General features: G+C 42.8%; 1 protein-coding gene across 1 annotated transcript in view; it reads right to left on the bottom strand.

Moving 5' to 3' along the window:
• Nucleotides 1-323: 323 nt before the first annotated feature.
• Nucleotides 324-21976, bottom strand: part of slitrk6 (SLIT and NTRK-like family, member 6) — a 31215-nt gene continuing 9562 nt past the window's right edge. Inside the window, exon 2 of the mRNA XM_038818540.1 lies at nt 324-4084. Within this exon, the coding sequence (XP_038674468.1) occupies nt 1504-4065 (2562 nt within the window). The 5' untranslated portion in view covers nt 4066-4084 and the 3' untranslated portion in view covers nt 324-1503. The remainder of the gene's footprint in view (nt 4085-21976) is intronic.

Here is a 21976-nt window from a genome sequence, read left to right as displayed (position 1 = left end):
AAAATCAGCGAAGCAAGAATTAAAATTAATGCCCTGATATGGGCGGATGTCAATGATAAGTGTGGCCGTGCAAGTGGTTGTGGCTGTACAACAAAGGCATGCTTACCTCTGGGTTGTTTCCACTTTGGCTGAGTCAGAATTGCAATGGAACTCCTGCTTGCACAGGTAAATATGGTCCCTGCATCCTAAAAGTTGCATCAATTGAGCAGGGCTGCGGTGCTCAGGAAATTCCTGGTATAATCCAAGCCGACATGAACAGCAGAAATTAGACTGGATCCATACCAGAAGCAGGACAGAGGGGAAAGACACGGTACAAGGAGAGCTTATTTTATCTGGACTTTATTTCAACTAAAAGTTCAGTGCGCATATTTTATTATTTTTTTACAAGAAAGGCACCCCTGATTTATTTGAAAAACTGTACAGAATAAATAGCTTACAGGAATCTTACATTTTTGTAACTGAAAAAATAGCTTGCAGAGTTCTATATCGTAATTGAAACAAATCGCATCCTTCAGCATTTTGGTCTTTGTGTGCTTTTTTTTAGCCTCCGTGTGTCAGTTTTTAAACTTCGAGTGATTTGAAGATTTACAAATAAAAAGCACTTTTCTTGTTGTATTAACTTCTCTTCAAATAAAACGCAGTGAATGGAACCCCAGGCTTGGAGCAGCCGGGAATGCCTAATGACGTAACTGACACAGAAAGAGCAACACCACAAAGAGAACATGACACAGTCTAAATACAGTGTGCAGCCACCTCTGTGTCTGCATTTTACAGTAGTTATTTCACACTTGCAGATTTGCAAGTACAAACTATAGTCTATCGTGTAAAACAGAATCCAGCAGCATCAGTACATTGGATTGTCAGAAGTCATGTAACAACACTCCCATATCAGACTATAAAATCATAACAGAAGTCTGTAAGAGTATACATGTTAACTAAAAATGTTTTTAAAATAAGCAAGGTCACTCATTTACATTGACCAAATAAGTCAAATTTTGTTTTGTTACATGCAATTATTACTGTTGTTTTGGGAATCACGTTCCACGATTTCGTCCATTTTTCCATGAAAACTGCAAACTAGTAACCTTGAAAATAAGGCTCCCAGTAAATGTGCATACAAGCAGTAATGACACCTTCAGGTACCCACCTTTAACCGCCATTAGTTCACGTGACAACGTTTCTAGTTACATTAACAAGATTGTCTTTACGATTACAAAATGATCGTCCTGACGCTTTATGAAGCTTTGTGCTTGACTACTGCACAGTCTGTTTTACTGTGAAACAAATGCTGCTGGCAGTTACTGTACTTGTATCTGCATTCTCCAATGGCTGTTCCCAATGGTTTGTCTATCGATCCCTGAGTTTAATAAGGATTACTGCTGCTGTATTGTATGTAGAAAAAGAGGATCATCTGAAAAGGCACTAATGTCTTAGTATAGCAAATGAGCTCATTTATCACAATGTAACAGCCACAATAAAAATGTTAATGTCCTTCCCCAGAAGTCACGGTTGGTTTAATGCCGTCTGTTGTTCCAGTACCTCTAAGTAGTCAGGCTCAGTTTGTAGGTTTGCTTTCAACTCAAAATACTCATTTTTTGTCTCTTCCACTACAACCTTTTTCGGTCTCGAATACATGATCGCTTCCATCAGTTTCAGCTCTTCATGCCGAGATGGGTAGCGAACATTGAGTTCTGATTGCAGCGGGGAGATATTTCTCTTCAGGTATTCAGTGATCCCAATTTGCTGAAGCTCCCTTTCTTTCTCAAGGATCTGTCTGTACACTGAACCGGGATCCCGCAGGGGCATAAACTCTGGGGTCTGCTCCATTACGCCGAACTTGGAACCTGTCCTCAGAGAATCTTTTTCCCTCACCATGTGACTCCTGTAAATCATTTTTGGTTCAATTCCATCTTTGCTTTCATTGTCCAACTCGACATCCCTAATGTTATAAGGACGGCTTCTGCACACTGGACCTATTGCATTAATTGTGTGCTGCTCATATATATTTCCATCTGGTCTTTCTTCAGTATGGTGGGTCCTTTTATGTCCATAAACACTGTATTGAACGTGTAATGGACTGCAGTCCTGTGCTGGAGTAGTTTTTTGTTTACGCTTTGATCTCCTCCGGCGATGCAGAACAAGGACCACTATTCCAGCTGCACTGAATACAATCAATATGAATACCACCAACATGCTAAGAATCAAAACTGAAAGTGGTACTGTGTCCATGATAGAACTTAGGAGGCTAGAGGCTGTACTCGTGGCTGCTGTGGCCAGGCTGATATCATTGGGCTGTGTTGGTGCGACCACGTTATTTATTAATCCAGGACATATCAATTCATTGTTTAACATTTGCAAATCTTTCTTGGCAAACTCCTCAGGAGACTCGCACATAATCTCACTCACAGTTACATTTTTATTGAGTTTTTCCATCCATTGCTTCAAACTGACCAAGTCACAAGTGCAATCCCATGGGTTGTCTTCAAGGTCAATTTGAACTAGGAATCCAAGTTGGTCTATTACATTGCTTACAGGGAGATGCATAAAATGGTTATGTTTAAGATTTAACCGTAAGAGTGGAACGCCAGAAAATATATGTGGAGGCAAACTATGAAGGAGGTTATTGTTCAAATATAAGACCTTGAGCTGTGGTAGGACACTGAACGTCCCTGGTAAAATCTCCTTGATTATATTGTGATCCAAATACAAGTACTGGAGACGACGGAGTCCGGTGAACATTTCTTTTGTTAATCTTACAATACTGTTGCCACTCAAATACATCTTGTGGAGATGAGTGAGGTTGGCAAAAGCACCATCCTCAATTAATGTTATTCGGTTATTTCCTAGATGGAGTAAATCCAGGGTGCCATAATCTCGGAGGTCATATTTTGTCACAGCTTGGATAATGTTGTCAGTTAAATAAAGCTTTATTGGATTTGATGGACTGGGCTTAAGGTCTGATAAACTCTTAATGTTTCTTAGTTGACATTTCATTGTTTGTCCTACATTTGGTTGGGTGCTGCAATGACAAGTTGTTGCGCAGGGTGATTTGGGATGGGTTCCAGGCCCTGTTATAGGAATCTTACCATCGTCCTGTCCATCTGGTTGCGGAACGTATGGGTCCTTTTTAGGTGTTTTTGTAGCTGATTTATTTGCACTGTGAATGTTGATATGAGTATTATCAGCGACTGGAGTCACCACCAAATGAATTGAATTTATGGGTTCTTCAAAGTCAGTGCCAGATCCAGATGGACAAATCTCAGTGATGGGTGTTTTGGTTAAAACTTTACCTTTCAGTTTAAATGGGTGTAAACAGACAACATCGCCAATATTTGACTGAGGAGGCATGTTTTCCAACCAGGATCTGAGTGGTAACGATTCACAATCGCATCTCCATAGGTTATCCTCCAGTTGAAGCTCCATTATTCTGCCAATATGCTCCAGCAGTCCGACATAAGGAAGTGAATCGAGATGATTTCCCCTTAGGTCAAGGTGTGTCAGGGGCACAAAGCGGAAGATGTTGGTTGGGAGAAAGGGGATCGCGTTGTCGTTCAGGATCAGCACCTTTAATCGGTGAAGCTTGCTGAATGCGCCAGGCTCAATAACGTGGATTAAATTATTATCCGCTTGAAGGAATTCCAAATTGTCCAATCCTCGAAATGTGCCCTCGCGCAGTACTTCCAAATAGTTGCCATTTATATGCAGCCGTTTTAGTGAAGTGAGGCCCGTAAAAATCCCAGCTTCCAAATCTTGCAGATTATTTTTACCCAGATGTAGCGACAGAGCATTCTTGAAGTTGATAAAGCCATTGCGATGTAGTGTGGTCACAAAGTTTTCTTGCATGTTAAGATTATAGGTACACGTCTGAGGCGGTTTAATTTGGGCTATTTCAGTAATGTCTCTGTTTTGACAGTTTATGTGCAGCAAAGTGTCTCGTTCCTCACAGGAGCAAAGACTCTCACACACTTGCTTGTCGGAAGCTTCTGCCTTCTGACAATTGATTAAAGCTAAGACTGCACTTAGAAGAAGGATCCAGGTCAGCATTTTCTCAGAATTTAAGTCCATCAAAACTTCACGGTAGTATCTGTGAAAACAAACACAATTTTTGATATATTATGAACACTATATATTCAAAGGAACATAAAGGAGCATGAAATGTTATTCATTTCATCCTGAAAATAAGATCTTAAGTAAAAAACTTAAGTCATGAGAAACAGGCTCATGTTCTGACGGTTTTTGCATTGCAAATTAAATTGTTGCGTCACAACAGTTTCTGCTTCTGCACAGAAACTCACGTGAAGTGTAATCTGGAGTCAGTGGTCAACTGACTCAACACAGAGAAACAGTGGAGTTGTTGACCCACACTACTTACGCTTAACATTAGATTTAGGTTTAGTTTTATTGTCACGTGCACTGAGGTGCAGTGAAAAGTATTGTGTAACTTCAGTGCATTATTATCTTCAGCAATAAAATACCTCATCAGAATTTAAGATATAGATCAGAGTACTTTCTAAATGAAAAGCTAGGAGAGATTTGGAAGTCCATGTACATAGGTCATTAGATCACAAAAATGTCATGGTTAGATACAAATATGAATCAAAAATGCTAAACTCTATATGTGGAGGATTATTATACAAAGGGACAGAAGTGCGTCCGAGACTCATACAGCACAGAAAAGACCCTTTGGCCCATTGCGTCTGCGCCAGTCAAAAACAACCACCTAACTATTCTAATCCCATTCTCCTGTCTTGTACGCCTTGGGATTGCAAGTGCAAATCTAAATACCTCTTAAATGTTATGAGGGTCTCTGCCTCCACCACCTTTTCAGGCAGTGAGTTACAAACTCCCACCACCCTCTGGGAAAAAAATAACTTTCCTCACATCCCCTCTAAGCCCCTAAGGTCCTTATCTTAAATCTATGCCCCTGGTCACCGATCCATACACCAAGGGGAAAAGTTTCTTCTTGTCTAATCTATCTTTACCGCTCAAAATTTTATACATCTCAGTCATATACCCCCCCCCCCCCCCCCCCCCCCCCTCAGGCTCCTGTTCTCCAAGAAAAACAATCAAAGTCTATCCCAGCTCTCTTCATAACTAAACCTCTCCAGGACAGGCAACATCCCGGTAAATCTCCTCTTCACCCTTTCCAAGTCCTATCACATCCCTCCTATAATGTGGATTCCAGAACTGTACGCAATACTCTAGCTGTGACCTAACTAATGTTTTATACAGTTCCAGCGATGCTACAAGTTTGTCATGTTAGACATCATGAAAGCGCTACCATCAGTTCTGGACACTAAGAAGAATCTACTGGCCTTGGATGGAGTGCAGCATAAACTTGCCACAATGCTATCTGGACTCCGAAGGAGAAATTACACATATTAAGGTTTGTATTAAGGTTCCCGTAACAGCCTCCCCGGACAGGCGCCGGAATGTGGCGACTAGGGGCTTTTCACAGTAACTTCATTGAAGTCTACTCGTGACAATAAGCGATTTTCATTTCATTTCGTATTGTTTGGAGCTTAGAAGGTTAAATATTAATTTGGTCAATTATTAGGATGTTGTTGGGAACTGACGGGGTAGGTAGAGGGCAATTCTCAGCCCACATTTGCTGTCAGAGAGCACAACACCGCGGACGGAAAATCCGTACAGAATCGGGCAATGCGATTCTCTCCGGCGAGATTGGATTTCCAGATTTTTCATGCCCCTCACCAGTGACATCGTGAGGTTCATGCCCATGAAGGCTGATAACCTAATTTTAATGGATTTCAAGAATTTTCAACATCGTGAGCCAGCTTCAACCCCCCCCCCCCACCCCCCCACCCGACGGCCACCACATGATCCCCCGCATTGAAAATTCAAACCCGTCTGCAAGCTTTACAATGGTTTTGAATGATGGCATTCTGTCGATGGGATCCTCCTGGGAGTGCACAACAAAGGCTAGCCCCCAAGGGATAGGGACATACCCGGGGCACTGCCCCCAGCACTGCCCGGGCATAGGTTGGCACCGCCAGGTGGCAGTGCCAGGGTGGGCCCTCGTGCGAGCCCCATTGGGGAGGGGGGTTCCAGTGAGGAGCAGAGGGGAGAGAGAGAAGGCATTGACGGGGGAACTTTTAGGCATAGTGGGGAGCAGACAGTCAGGCGTGTGAATGCTGGCAATACTTCTGTGGTGGTGGGGAAGGGGGAATCACCCAATGATTGTCCAGTGGAGGAGCCCGCAATGATTTTCCAGTACATTATGACTGTTTGGCCGTTGGGGCAGCCACAAATACCTCCATAGTGGGGGCAATGGGAAACACCTGATACCTCCATGAGGCGGGAGCGAAGGGGGTTGGCAGGGAGGAGTTCCACTTCAGTGCTTGTTGGGGAGCCCTTTATAAATCGGGCCCCAATCTCTTTGGAGTATGTAGAAGTAGGTGAACTGAGAATGTGGAGTCAGCCTTGCCTGCTCTATCAGGCCCGTCTCGCCAGAGTGACGACATAAACCCACCATTTTGTCTTACTCAGAGAGGTTCAAGATCGGAAAGAAAACTGTTCTGTGCAGCGGGAGAGCTGCACACTGGTTTTCAGTCTGAGCCTGACACTGAAAAAATATGATAAGATTCCACCCACACAGAGCAAAAACATTTATACTGGTAGCACTCGAAGACAAGGAGACATAACCTACAAATTAGAGCCAATCATTGAGGGGTGACATTAGAAGCACACTGACACATAAAGGTTGGGTTGGCCAGTGGGGAGGTAGGATGCGGAGGTGGCATGAAGTTGGGTGTCATGCCATTTGCACCATTTCTCAATTGTTCCTGGATGTGCCATAATACAAAGTCATCAGTTATGGGTGAGTTGTCAGAAACTCCACCCACCCTTTGGTCACTGAAGTTCCTCCTCCTGTGACTGCACAACTTTCAAAGCTCGGGTCAGTGGCTTGACAAAGGGGGGAGGTACAATCTTTGTAGGCCTTCCTGTGCACAGTGGAGGGCAGCCCTCCAGGTTTTTCAAACCCCATGACTTAGATTCTCCGCTGGCGACATCCTCTGCTTTGCCTTGGAGAGACTGCAGTGTGGGTTTATGAAAAGGATACCTGGACTACAGGGATAAAGTTACAAGGAGTGAGGACACAAATTAGGCCTGTTTTCACTGGAATGTAGAAGTCTAAGGGGAGACCTGATCGAAGTATTCAAGATATTAACTGGGAGAGACAGGGTAGAAAAAGATAAACTGTTTCCACTGGCTGGAGATTCTAAAACTAGGGTGCATAGTCGAAAGATTAGGACCAGACCGTTCAGGGTAGATGTTAAGAAGTACTTCTTCACTCAAACGGTGGTAGAGGTTTGGAACTCTCTCCCACAAACAGTAGGTGAAGCTAGAACAGTTCTTCATTTTAAATCTGAGGTTTTTGTTAAGCAAAGATATTAAGAGATATGGGCACAAGGCAGGTATATGGAGTTAAGCCACAGTTCAGCCATGATCAGATAAAATGGAGGGACAGGCCCGATGGGCTGAATGGCCTACTCCTGTTCCCATGTTCCGATGGACTGTTTCAGCTGTTAACTTTAAACTTTAGAAAATGTGGGTGCTGCAAATTCACAACCTAAACATTTAAAATGTCAATTCCTGGAGAGGGGTAACATGAATATAAACAAATAGGCATCAAGAGTCTCTCCTTAGCAGCAGAATTGAAGTTACCACAAGCCAATGTAAACCGAGCACTTAGACATCAGTCAGATGTCTCAATCTGCCCTTAGCATCTGAGCAGGCACTCTGACAAAACTGTAAACTCCAATATCCTCCATTTGAATTATTTAAGGGTGAATTTTCATCTTTGACTTTCCCAGTGCAGATCTTTAACACTGGGAGCAAAGATTGGGCATTCAAGTGTGAACTTAGGACTTTCCAACCATTTACTCTTAATAGACTGAAAATCATGGCAGGGCAGTAAGTTTAAATGTCTTGAAGGGCTAAAAGTGCTTAATGGATAGAAAATTGCTTGTTGTTCATTCATAATTCCCTCCGTGAGCTCCAGGAAAACATGAAGCTTTGCACTGGAAAGCATTAAAGATGAGCATTTTCTCTTTTCTGCTGATTTTCAAGCTGCTTGTTATGATATTATTATCTCACCTTTACGGTCACATTTTACATCAGTTTTGTAGATGGAAAAAAAGAAGTTATTTGCTGTGGTTTGTCTTTTAGATGTTTTCAGGATATCGGGCTATTCATACAGTTTGGGGTGTGGGGGTGGTGGAGGGGGAGGGGGTGGTAGTAGAAACAAGCAATTCCTAATTCCTTTCCATCATTTAATAAACTTAAATACCACAGATAAACATCGATGTTGCCTCAACAGGGAAGAAAATCTGGCAGGCAGGATCACGTGCCCACGGGATGTCTGTCCAATTTCCAACTCTTTAAATGAATAGCATTGCGATCTTTCTGATGACAGCACTGTGATCATCACTATCTGATTTCCCGCTGTATGCTGCACCCCCAATAGACCACAAACAAACTGCAAAATCCGGTTTGCCATCTGCACGCCACATTTCACAGATACCAACGTGGTCCAGTTAACACTTCAGGCTCAAGTTATGTGAACAACGCTGCAGTAGTTTAGTTTCTGCAGTAAACAAATGGCTACTTCCAATGGCTTCTGCTGTTCCCAGCAGGGAGATGTGCTTGCAGGGAACACATTCTGGGCAGCATAAGATATTTCATTCATTAAAATTACCAAATAAAAAATCACAGCGTGAGGGCTACATTTCTCATGGTGTGCTCACAGCAAGCACAGATCCCTACCTGAGGCATGGAATTGGACCTCAACATCCATGATATAACCCCTGTCAATTGGTACTTGAACAGCTTTAATGCTTCAGAAACCAATCGCAGGTAAACATTTTAAAAATTAATTAAATTCTGTCTTTGTCAGTGATGCATGCATTCTTTGTAGGCAGTCCTTTTATATTCCTAGTGTAAATTAGCATGCAATCAAGAACTAAATGGGCAGCACGGTAGCATTGTGGATAGAACAATTGCTTCACAGCTCCAGGGTCCCAGGTTCGATTCCGGCTTGGGTCACTGTCTGCACGTCCTCCCCGTGTGTGCGTGGGTTTCCTCCGGGTGCTACAGTTTCCTCCCATATCCAAAGATGTGCAGGTTAGGTGGATTGGCCATGATAAATTGCCCTTAGTGTCCAAAATTGCCCTTAGTGTTGGGTGGGCTTACTGGGTTATGGGGATAGGGTGGAGGTGTTGACCTTGGGTAGGGTGCTCTTTCCAGGAGCCGGTGCAGACTCGATGGGCCGAATGGCCTCCTTCTGCACTGTAAATGCTATGATAAATCCTTTGTAGTACATTTAGGACTGTGCACAATTTTTCTGCATTAAACTTAGGCATCGCAAAGAACTGTGAATCTAGGGTGCTTCGGGGATTTTTTTGTCACATTGTAAATGTCTTTGGAAGCCAAAATAAACTCAAAATGCTGGTAAATTTGAAATAAAAACAGAAAATGCTGGGGATGCTCAGCAGGCCAGGTAGCATCTTTGGAGAGAAACAGAGAGCAATAATTTCAGCTCCATCATCATTCACTGTTTATTAATGACTCAGGAGTCTGGTTGGCTTCAGCGTGGTGAAAGGTTGACATCATGTTCCTCACCAATCGTTTTTTACAGTAAATTATGGACCACACTTCTTGCTGGTACAAAATGAAAAGCTAATGTTCAGGTCTAAACTGATTATAAAATCTGAATGCATTCAAATTCAACCAATTTATTTTAATTAAGAGAACAGTGAAATTAGGGCACTTTGGATTTCTACTGTTCCAGATTTTAATATGAGAGCTTTCCCAATGGGTGGTTTATCTCCAGTCAAAAAAGGTTCTGAATATATAAACAGTTGGATACTGAGTGTCAAATTTAACCCTCTGAGCATCCGCTCACTGTATTTGGCATAGTTAAAATATCAGGATCAGGCAACCCAACTCCAACCCTATCTCACACCTGCCCCTTTAAATTTTGAACTGCAGAAATGAAGTCCTGGGCAAGACTCCCACAAGAGACAGGCCAAACTAAACGTCCCAAAGTCAGGGCCTTATGTTGTCCTCAGTACTGACGGAAAATTAACAGTGAGTGAAGGAAAGGCCTGAGTTTCGGACTGACCGGCAATTGAGCTGAGGTAAGAGTTGCAGCCACCCCCCCCCCAAGCCATGTTGTTTTAAGCACTCCTTGTGGGTTGAGGGGCTCGAGTGCTCCCCTTAGCACCCTCGAGGAAGCATTTGGCTTCCCCAACTCCCAATTTCCAGCTTCTCCACCTCCCCGGGCCTCCCGATCTCAAACCTCCTGCCAGCCCTCCAGGTTACTGACTCCTTCCGCAGCATTCCACCCGCCCCTCCCCGCCATTCACTTCCCCCCCCCCTCCCCAGACCAATCACAGCCTGGAGCTGGAGCTTACGTTCATCTGGCACCAACTCCAGAGGTTCCTGGCTGCAGCATCCTGTCACTGGTGTTTCCTCTCTCTCAGAAAGCATGTCAATCAGGGGCAGCACAGCGACACAGCGGTTAGCACCGTTGCCTCACGGCGCTGAGGACTTGGGTTCGATCCCAGCCTCGGAATACTGCCCGTGTGGAGTTTGCACATTTTCCCCGTGTTTGCGTGGGTCTCATCCCCCCACAACCCAAAGATGTGCCACGCTAAACTGCCCCGAATTGGAAAAATAAAAAAAAAGAAAAGATGTCAATTTGGCCAGCTTCCAGGAGGGAGGCAACTCTACAATATGGTAATGACGCCCTATTGTTAATATTGGCAGGGCCTCCATGTCCTCAGCTTTGCCCATCCTCACTCTCTCTGGATTCCCATTGATATTTGGCCCATTGTATCTGAATAATGACCAGTCACATCTTCAATGGCTCCCAACATTCCTGTGGAGGTTTGGCAAATAAAGTCCTTTATTTCCTCTCGATGCAGAGAAACATAATTTTATTTATTGAGAGAAATAAAGAAGGCGTCGAGTGCATTTTTATCTTTGGCAAAATACTGCAATTGCTAGTTGCCGGAACACTGATTTGTCCATCGCCTTTCAATTGCAGCTTGTGTTAATGCCAGGATTTGCATTGCCAGAAAACCTTAATAGCAGCAGTGGGATTCATCAATGAATGCTTTAAATGGGGGAGGGGAAGGATTGAGGCCACCGTGCTTCTTGTGAAGTTTACACCTCACTTGTTCAACACAAATCGCTAACATTTATATTCCAATGTAATACACAACTTGATGCAAAAGGTAAGTTTCAAAAGGGAAGCAGTGCCAGAGAAAAGATGCTGCTGAGTTTATTGTTGCCTCTGCATGGGATATTTGAAGGCAAAGCTTATTTGTCGGTGATGGCAGGAGATGATTTTTGGACTGAAATAGCTATGGGCGGATTTGATAATTGACATACTTTATGCGTTTGTCAGTTCCTAGTCTAATTGGGTCCCGTGTTATTTTAGTTTGAGTTCTTAAAAATTCAGAACTAGGTTGTCAGAACAGGTACTGCTTGGATTAAGATTACTCTTGTTGGCAATATTAATGTTGTGAGAGTGAATGCAAAAGGGGACGCTGAAATTTCTTAACTTATCTTGATAAGATAACATGTTATTGCAACCATGGGGTGAGGATTTCCCAACCTGCCCCTATCCCTCATCTCGGGTGGTTTTTTGCTGCTGCAGAATCCGACTGAGGTTGATAGTAATTTGCATGGCTTGCCCATCCTGCTGCCGGGGAGCCTGTGGTGGGGGTGGGTGGGGAGTGGGGCGGGGGGGGGGGGGGGGGGGGGGACTTTGCCGGGATCAGAATAACCTGCCGGTGGGAAGAGCCAGGAAATCCCACCCAATGTGGGTGTCTTGTTGAAAGCAGACTTAATGGGCGGGATTTTCCGTGCAAACCCACCGCCATTGGCTGACGGTGCGACCCCCTGATCTGCTGCTGTCAGCGGGGTTTCCTGTTGAATGCACCCTTCACCGCCGGGAAACCCGTGGCGAGGGGTGCGCTGTCAGTGGGTCCCGGAAGATCCCGCCGGCGCTAACAGTCAAAAAATTCAAGACAATGTTTCCTACTATGTCAAGACTTTACACGTTTCAATACAAGTGGCAGCATTGAATTCTTCCAGAAAATATCTGCCAATCTGAAATGCTTACTTGTTGTAGAGAAAACCATAAGGCTTTTCTCATGTCTTGTTTGTAAATCTCAGCATACTTGCCACTCTCTCCACCATAGACCATTGTACTCCAGGTGTTACATTCTTTTTGGAGTCATTACGCCAGAGAAAGAACGCTATTTGACCCATTGAATCCATACTGGTTATGTATAGAGTAATCCAGTCAGTCCCAACACTCCTTTCTAACTCCATAGACCAGCAAGTTTATTTCCCTCATGTATAACCAACTTTCTTTTGAAATCATGCATCATCTTGTCTTCCACCAGATTCGCTGTTCTTTCTTTCTCTCATAATCTAAAGTTGCCCAATACCCTCAGCCTGTGTTCAATTGCATGCAATTAGCTAATTGTTTTTGTCTATCTTATCTAAGCCTGTCATAAACTCGTGCGCCTTTCACAAATCTCTCCACAACTTTGTTTTCTCCATGACGGAAAGATCTAGCTCCTCCGACCCAACTCGGTAAATAAATGCCCGCATTTCTGGAACCATCCTGGTAAATCTCCTCTGTGCCCTCTCAAGGAACTTCATTTTATTCCTAAAGTGTGGTGACCAGAGGGCGGCATGGTGGTGCAGTAATTAGCACTGCTGCCTCACGCTGCAGAGAACCTGGGATCGATCCCGGCCGCGGGTCATTGTCCGTGTGAAGTTTGCACATTCTCCCTGTGTCTGCATGAGTCTCACCCCCACAACCCAAAAAGATGTGCAGAGTAGGTGAATTGGCCATGCTAAATTGCTCCTTAATTGGAAAAAAATTATTGGGTACTCTAAATTTATTTTTAAAAAGTGGTGACCAGAACCGAATACCATCATCTATTTGGGGTCTCACTGGAGCTTTATAGAGGTTTGGCACAGCTTTCCACCTTTTGTATTCAATGTTTCTATATATAATGTCCAAGAAATGCTTTGCTAACTACTCTTGCAATATGTTTTGGCACGTTCAAAGATCCCCCAGGTTCCTCTGTTTCTGACTATTCTTTAGAGTTATGTCATGAAGCCTTTATTGTCTCTCCCTTGTCATGATATGCAGACATGCACATAATGAAATACAAACAGACAGCTAATGAATACAGCGAACAGGACATAACCAATCAGCAGGCAGAACACTTGGGGGTGGTTTCACACTATAAAAGGCATGAGGCACTCACACTCCGCCTCTTTTGACTGGTGACATCTACAGTGTGAGTCAGGGTGTATAGATCATATAACTCATGCAGCACGTGGTTAAGAGCTAGTCTGGTTCAGTCAGACAGATTAATCAGACTAGGTTAGCACAGAGTCGAACTCAAAGAGGATTGAGCTGGCTGTGTGACAGGTTCAATAAATCATATTGAACTAACTTCAAGGTGTGGAGTATCTCTCAGGTAAAGCTGCATCCAGTTGCAGCCCATATTATCTTACTGTGCTTAACACGACATCTCTAGCTTTTCTGCCAAAATTAACTTTTATATTAAGTTTTATCTACACATGGCTGTCCATTCAGCTCACTCAGCTAAATCGCTGGCTTTTAAAGCAGACCAAGCAGGCCAGCAGCACGGTTCGATTCTTGTACCAGTCTTCCCGAACAGGCGCCAGAATGTGGTGACTAGGGGCTTTTCACAGTAACTTCATTGAAGCCTATTTGTGACAATCAGCAATTTTCATTTCATTTCATTCTGCGAACCTATCTTTGTACTGTTGTAGTCGATTAGGATCATCCTCTTTATCTGCCATATCTCCAAGTTTGGCGTCATTGGCAACATTTGAAATGTTGTTCTCTGTTCTCTATTTCAATATCCAAATAATTTATATGTGTCAAAAAAGCAATGATTTTAGCACTGACCCTTGAGGAATACCATTGTCTACTGCCCTTTATCTGACCATGATTCGTGCTTTTATATTTCCTAACCAAGTTTATATCCAATTTGACACTGATCATCCTATTTCATGAGCCCATCCTATTCCATGAGCCTCAATTTTGTGAACCAGCCTTTTATGTGGCACCTTGCCGAACTTTCCTCAAATCTATGTGGAGAACATCCACTGCATTCCCTTCATTCACCTTCTCTGCTTCCTTATCAATAAAGTAATCAGGTTAGTGAGGATCACTATAGAAATGTGAGGTGTTTTGCACCACACCCAGATATTAATTCATGAAGGACTCTTTACTACTTTACCCCACATTAGAAAGTTTCACCAGATACTTAAGTTCTTTAACAGATGCTACTTCAGTAGGTTTTAAAAAAAAATTTCCGAGCACTGTTCTGGTGTTTGTCAGCTTTAACAGAGTGGAAATGTGAACAGATGTCTTCTGCAGTAGTACTGATATAGAGAAGATACTGTACTGGTTGCTTTCTCAGGCGTTACACATCATCGTTATGAAGACATATGCAAGGAATGCAATTGATCACAGCTCCTTTTCATCGTCAACCTCACTGCAATGCTCTTGTTAGGTGGAAATGTCTGAAGCACCAGAATATGCAATCCTCTCTCTATAATAGGCTACTATAGAGTACTATCAATGAAAGGTTAACCAGATCCTTTATCGAGATTAACTTGAACACAAAATATTGTGGGTGCTGAAACTCTGAAATAAAAGCAGAAAGTGCTGAAAATAGAAGTAGGTCTGGTGGGTTCTATGAAAAAGGATCATATAGAACATAGATAGAACAGTACAGCACAGAACAGGCCCTTCGGCCCTCAATGTTGTGCCGAGCCATGATCACCCTACTCAAACCCACGTATCCACCCTATACCCGTAATCCAACAACCCCCCCCTTAACCTTACTTTTATTAGGACACTACGGGCAATTTAGCATGGCCAATCCACCTAACCCGCACATCTTTGGACTGTGGGAGGAAACCGGAGCACCCGGAGGAAACCCACGCACACAGGGGGAGGACGTGCAGACTCCACACAGACAGTGACCCAGCCGGGAATCGAACCTGGGACCCTGGAGCTGTGAAGCATTTATGCTAACCACCATGCTACCCTGCTACCCCTATCATCTTCGACTAACTTTGTTTCTCCAGCTGCAGAAGGTCCTGAATATTTCCAGTACTTTCTGTTTTCATTCTGTGATTGAAACACCTTTTTATTTAGCGCAGTTAGTGACAACGTCCTGGCAATACAAATGTAAAAAATATATTTTTGTACTATGGTAGTTAATCGTGTTCAATGCATCATGATGATCCCTCGTGATATAATGTCGGAAGATTTGGACAAGGTGTGCAAGAAGTGATCCAAAAATACCATAAATGACCTGCCACAGTAAAGTCTTCTCTCACTGTAATCCAGTTGTTGTCTGAAAGGTCCACTTAGAAATATGAAGCATTTTATGTCAAACCCGAGTGCAACTTAACGACGGACTGGTTTTATTTTACTCCAAATTAGAAATGTTGAAGTTCTACTGCACAGTTATAATCTGTAGTAGATGTACGTCAGCAAGTTTTTATTCCTCCTAACACTGTTACAGCTGTCAGCAGTAACAGAATTGAATCGTGAACAGATACATAAATATACACTTGTAATAAAAAAAATTGTGATAAAGGAATATTTTGACAAGATGGGATCCAAAAATACCCATGACTTGTCGCAGCAATCTCCTTTCATTGTCTGATTAATGTTGAGAAAAATGTGAAGTTGAAGATTTTAAATGATGATTTTTTCATTAATTGTTTTATTTTCAAAAGCAATTTGTTTTTTTAAGTCTGGCTAAACTGGTGGAGAGACTTTGGACAAATATATGGAAAATAGAAATAAAGAATAATGTTTTTTCACAAGTGCAAAGGTTTGCCAGGCCTCATAGAATGGCAGCTGGCCAAATTGGCAAGGAACATAAGCTACTAACCAGGGACGCGGGTGAAAATGTTTTGTCGTGTTATGGAATAAAGAGAAGGGACATAGGGGTGCATATCATTTTAATGAGCGATTTGGTGAAAGGCTGAGCAGGTGAGGCTGTTCTCTAAAGAAGCAGCAAAGGCCTAATGGATATGAGAAACTCTTTTTGTTTCTGAAAAATCTTGGCCTGGGTTTTACTCTCCCATACCTGTGGGTTTGAAGGTCGGGGGTTGGCGGTGCTACGGGATGTAAAATCCAGGGTGGCCTTCCCATCACCTACCTTTTCCCTCCTGACATGCCGCAAATTTTAAGGGAGGGTGATGGGTGAGGCATCAGTGACCGACCTGCCTTTGGGCCATTGAAGTCCTTAAGTGGCAATTTAATGTCCACATAAGACCCTCATCCTACCTCCGTCAGTATTTTCTCCATGGCAGAAGTCGGTCCACAAAACTCAGTAGTTTTAGCTCCATGGACTGGTATGAGGCAAGGACTCCCAAGGCTCTTTGGAGGCACCCCCCCTTCAAAGGCATTCCTCTTTAACTTGTGAACCCAGCCCCCTCATCCCAACTCACTCCCTTACCCAACTCACCCCTCTCGCCATGGTCCTTAGTAGCATGTTTTGTGGTGGCAGAGGCGACCTACCATTGGTTCGAGCATTGGTCTCCTGTTGTTTGCATCCTCCTCCGCCATCGCCATCCTGCCGATGGGAATGGCCTGAAAATTCAACCCAATGTCTATGTTACCTGGAAAAATCACAAGTTCGTCCTTGAACAGTGCCAAGATCTTTGGTGTCTGTCTGAGAGAGCAGGACAGAATTTGTTTTAGTATCCCATCCAGAAGGCAACACATCTGACAGTGCAATATTCCTTCAGAAATGCACTAGAGTGCTGGCCTAAATGATGCTCACAAAATCTGGGATGCGCCTTCAACTCATCGATCTTTTGACTCAGGAAAAAAATACCAGCACAAAGTCAAAACTGACATCAGGTATGCTGGAGACTTTGAAGCAACATATGCAGTATGGATTTGAAAAGCAAATTTAAAAGAAGAAGACACTGTGGATATTGGTGCCAGTAGGAATATTGCACAGTGAGGAAATCACTTCACAGGATTGGAATTGACCACAATAGCAGCTTTCCTCCCTGTTGCCCTCTGATTGAGGCCTGAAGCCGTTGGCTCTGATGCACCCCCTGACCGACCGACTACAGGGAGGCTAGCTCCAGGCAAACGCCGGGATTCAGCCTCTGCATGGGACTCATCGTCCATTGGAAAGATCCTGTCAGCATCACCACATGACCCAACATGGGCATTTAATTGGCTTAATAAGTTAACTACTGCAGTCAGGTGTGTAGCTGATACAAAACAGATCCAAATCCTCCAAGACCACTTAGAGACGGGATCAGGTTCAAGAGCCACCCCAATGTGAGATTGCACGCAGTATTGCCTCCAAACTGTAGGACTGGGAAATTGCAGCCCTTTGAGTCAAATATTTTGAATCTAACAGTAAGTGCAGGATGATTGTTAATGTGCAGTAGCAAATTGGTACGAATACTGTTCGTGGTGCTGTGATCAGAGTGCTTATCCACCAGCATCTGCTTTGTCTAGTTGACATGCACCCTGATTTTTTTTTAATATTCATTTTACGGGATGAATCTGTTGCTGGCTGGGCCAGCATTTATTGTCCATCCCTAATTGCCCTTGAGAATATAGTAGTGAGTCACCTTCTTGAACCGCTGCAGTTCCTGTGGTGTAACTGCATCCACAGTGCTGTGAGGGAGAATGTTCCAGAATTTTGGCCCAGTGACAGTATGTTCTTGCAGACCCTTTAACTTCAATGGCACACTCCAAGTCCTGTGAATAAGCCAGTGAATTTGAAGAGTCTCATTCTAACCCACCACTGCCCAATTTAAGCTCTAATCCCTAGGTTCCTTATAGCTGATCAGTTGACATTTTGAGTGCTGTCACCTTAGTTCTGGATTTTCCAGACCTGGATAAATGCAGATCAACAAATGCAAAATAACAAATGGACGATATAATCTGTTTAGGCAATTTATACGGCATTTTGGCTGCATGTTTCCACCCTCACTGCGGCGTATTTTCCGACGGCCAATGGGAAGCTGTCTCCATTGCCAACAGGATCTTCCAGTCTCGCCGGGGTCGGTGGTATTTTGTATTGCTCACCCGTCCTGTCACTGAGGACCCCACCATGGGAAGGGGAGGAAGTGGTCTTTCGCAGTACCTGAAGATCCTGCTGGCGGGAATGGCTGGAAAGTCCCGTCTATCTGGGCGACATGGAAGCACAGTAGTTAGCACCGTTGCTTCACAGCTCCAGGGTCCCAGGTTCGATTCCCAGCTGGGTCACTGTCTGCACGTCCTCCACATGTCTGCGTGGGTTTCCTCCGGGTGCTCCAGTTTCCTCCCACAGCCCAAAGATGTGCGGGCTAGGCGGGTTGGCCATGCTAAATTGCCCCTTAGTATCCAAAAGGTTAGTTGGAGTTACTGGGTTACAGGGATCGGGTAAAAGTGTGGGTTAAGTAGGGTGCTCCTTCCAAGGGCCGGTGCAGACTCAATGGGCCAAATGGCCTCCTTCTGCACTGTAAATTCTATGATCTATGATTCTTTTTTGGAAGCCAGCTTCATTTTTTATCTACCTACTTTAGGCAAATGATGTGCAATCCTTTGCACCTTGTGGAATTTTAAAAGCCTTCGGTGACGTCATTTACAAACTTGTTCAAGGCTTTTTATGCTCTTCTATATTGGGAAAAATATCATCTAAAAAAAAACTTCACTTTTCAGAAATGATTTTATCAAAACAAACTGTGGAGCGGAAGAAAATTTTGTTATATTTAATCAGTTATTTTCACTTTGCATCTGCAATGTATTGCTACTAGCATATCTTGAATTAAGAGCATACATCAAGTGTTCCCTTGTCACCAGTTAATAAAGTAAATTTAAAATATCTCATTGGATGGCTTCACTTACTGTCAACCATAGGTTAAGCTGATGCAAACACAAGTGTTCTTGACTGCGTGACTCTTGTGGTAGTTAGATACACTAAACCACCTGCACAACTGTCTGAAGTATATTAATTACCCAATAGTTCAAGTCAAACCTCCTCCAAATTGGCTACAATTTTAATTCTATCAGCATAAACCATTGTTCTATTTTGGAATGGGCTGTTAACATCAATAAAAACAAGAAGAGGAGTACACACATCGGTTACCAATCAGCATGACATCATGGATTAAAAAGGCGCGTCAGATTCAGGAGATATTTTGCCGTTCACTTCACAGAGATCCTGGACATTCTTTCACTGATATATAAAGTACAGATGTTGCGTCATTCCAGATTTATGTCTTTCATATTCATCAAAGCCATCTGGAATTTATACTAATCTGCAGCACATTTGTGAAACAGAGTAGTACATCAAACAAATAGCGTTAACAAAGAAAGGAGACTTTCTTGGATAGTTTAATTTGAATACAAGAAGACCACAAACAGCATTATGCAGCAATTAGTACCATGCTTGTCAGATTTATCAAACAAAGTAACTATATTTGGTGAAGGAAACTGAATGCAACTAACAACTCTTCCAAGTTTCAAAGGAAATGAATATCTTCTTCGGAGGGTATGAAACTTAATTGTTTCCCCACTTAAATAACATGAACTCACTGCTCTAATATCGTATGGAATAACATATTCCACAGTGATAATTCCACTTATACCTGTCATAATGGTACAACCTTTACATTAAAACTGTTATATTACCCTCATCATCCAGGAACAGAACACACTTTACCCAGATAATAAATAGTCATGTATAATGATTTTTAAAAATATACCCACGAGTATATATATATTTGAAGGATATGAAATAGGGGAGGAGCTTGGATTTGAGAAAAGCTTGTAATGCAATTCTACGCAACAAATAATTTTTATTGACAGCTTGCATTTCGTACTGTCATCTTACACGACAATAAGCTATAACCTTTACAATTTTATTCAAATGTGTGCAGAGGTATTTATTAAAATAAATAATTTCTAGTTATCTTTAGATGATTAATCTCAATGCAGCAATTGGCTATCGCTGTGCTATTAAACCACTAGTCCACAGATCGAACATTCTTCCATCTGAAAATTATGTCCATTAAATATCGCATATGTTCCAAATCCTTTAGCTGGTTAAGTTATTAACATGATTACTGCTTTGACAGGCAATTCATTTATTCGCTATTCTATTAGGGGCATTAGTCTATTCAAAACAAACACATTAAGCATTCACATGCTAACATTTGGAAAAAGGTTATTTCAAAGTATTGGACTCTTTAAAACATGTTAAATGTCAGTTTATTGAGCTGCATTTTACTGTGCCTTTGGTAATGGGCTGGTTTAGCACAGGGCTAAATCGTTGGCTTTGAAAGCAGACCAAGGCAGGCCAGCAGCACGGTTCAATTCCTGTACCAGCCTCTCTGAGCAGGCGCCGGAATGTGTCGACTAGGGGCTTTTCACAGTAACTTCTTTTGAAGCCTACTTGTGACAATAAGCAATTTTCATTCATTTCATTTCATGTTCAATGATCCCAACATCCAAGCCACTGATTGACATTGATCACCTTTATATTGCTGCTGTTATGTAGCACCTTAACAGTCAGAATACCATGAAAGGTTTCCCATTTTTTATTTGCTGTGTAGGTTATTTATTAATTGGACAGCACTTAGAATTGAAGAAAGCACTTTCACGTGATCTCAGTGACCAAGGACAATGACATATACAATGTAGAACATACAGTGCAGAAGGAGGCCATTCAGCCCATCGAGTCTGCACCAACCCACTTAAGCCCTCACTTCCACCCTATCCCCATAACCCAATAACCCCACCTCACCTTTTTGGACACTAAGGGCAATTTAGCATGGCCAATCCACCTAACCTGAATGTCTTTGGACTGTGGGAGGAAACCAGAGCACCCGGAGGAAATCCACACAGGCACGGTGAGAATGTGCAGACTCCGCACGGACAGTGACCCAGCGGGGAATCGAACCTGGGACCCTGGCGCTGTGAAGCCACAGTGCTAGCCACTTGTGCTTCCCGTCAAAGCATTGAAAACATATAAACCAAAAGGTGGTGGATCCCATTTCTCATCATAAGTTAACTAATCTTAATTGGGATCATACTTACCTTGGCGTTACTTTTTCCCAAGCTACGTAATTGGTGATAGTTTCTGCTCTTGATCATTATCCAACTGGGCTCGGCTGTAAAACGTGCATAGTTGGATCCTGGGCGGGGACAGAATTTAACTCAGCTATGCTTCCACCCATTGTAGCCAGCAGCTTGAGAGCAGGATCTGCCAGCCTTTATGCAAAGTTGGCAAATCTTTGTTAAAACACATGCTGATTCTGAACAGCACCCAAGTGCAGTTGCAATGGAGATTTTCTGGCAATAATAATGTTTGATGCTGGTAGAGTTGTGGGTTGTCCTAACTTTAAAACATTCCATTCAATGTTCTGGAAGTTCACATGAGGTTCAATGAACTGACTGTGCATTTTTAAAACTTAGCTTTCCACCAGCCAAGTTATCTAGGTTTCCTTTTGAAAAGATGCATATTCCTTGGTTTTAATGCATTTGTGTGTCACAGTGGACCCGCGACAACCAAAATATACTGCTACTTGAGGCTGTGAAAGTGCTCGTACAACTCTATTCTGGGAGTTTCAAATTAAGCATTCCACTTTGTAACGTATCTCTGCAAACTAACTGCCCCAGGTCAGTGATTAATCATATGTTATTAACTATTAACCTCTGTCATCAATTGGTCATAACGAAACAGAGCAGCCTACATTTACACCAAGTCTTTAAAAACATTAATTCATATGTCTCAGTTTTACTAATCCATGTATACATGAACAGGGATCCGAAAACAAAATATTCTTATTTACTACACAGTCCATTGAATGTGATGGTTTATTTTTATTCTTTCATGGGATTTAGGCG

This window comes from Scyliorhinus canicula, chromosome 14 (assembly GCF_902713615.1).
Source record: "Scyliorhinus canicula chromosome 14, sScyCan1.1, whole genome shotgun sequence".
Classification (NCBI taxonomy): Eukaryota; Metazoa; Chordata; class Chondrichthyes; order Carcharhiniformes; family Scyliorhinidae; genus Scyliorhinus; species Scyliorhinus canicula.
This window is presented reverse-complemented; position numbering and strand designations above follow the sequence as displayed.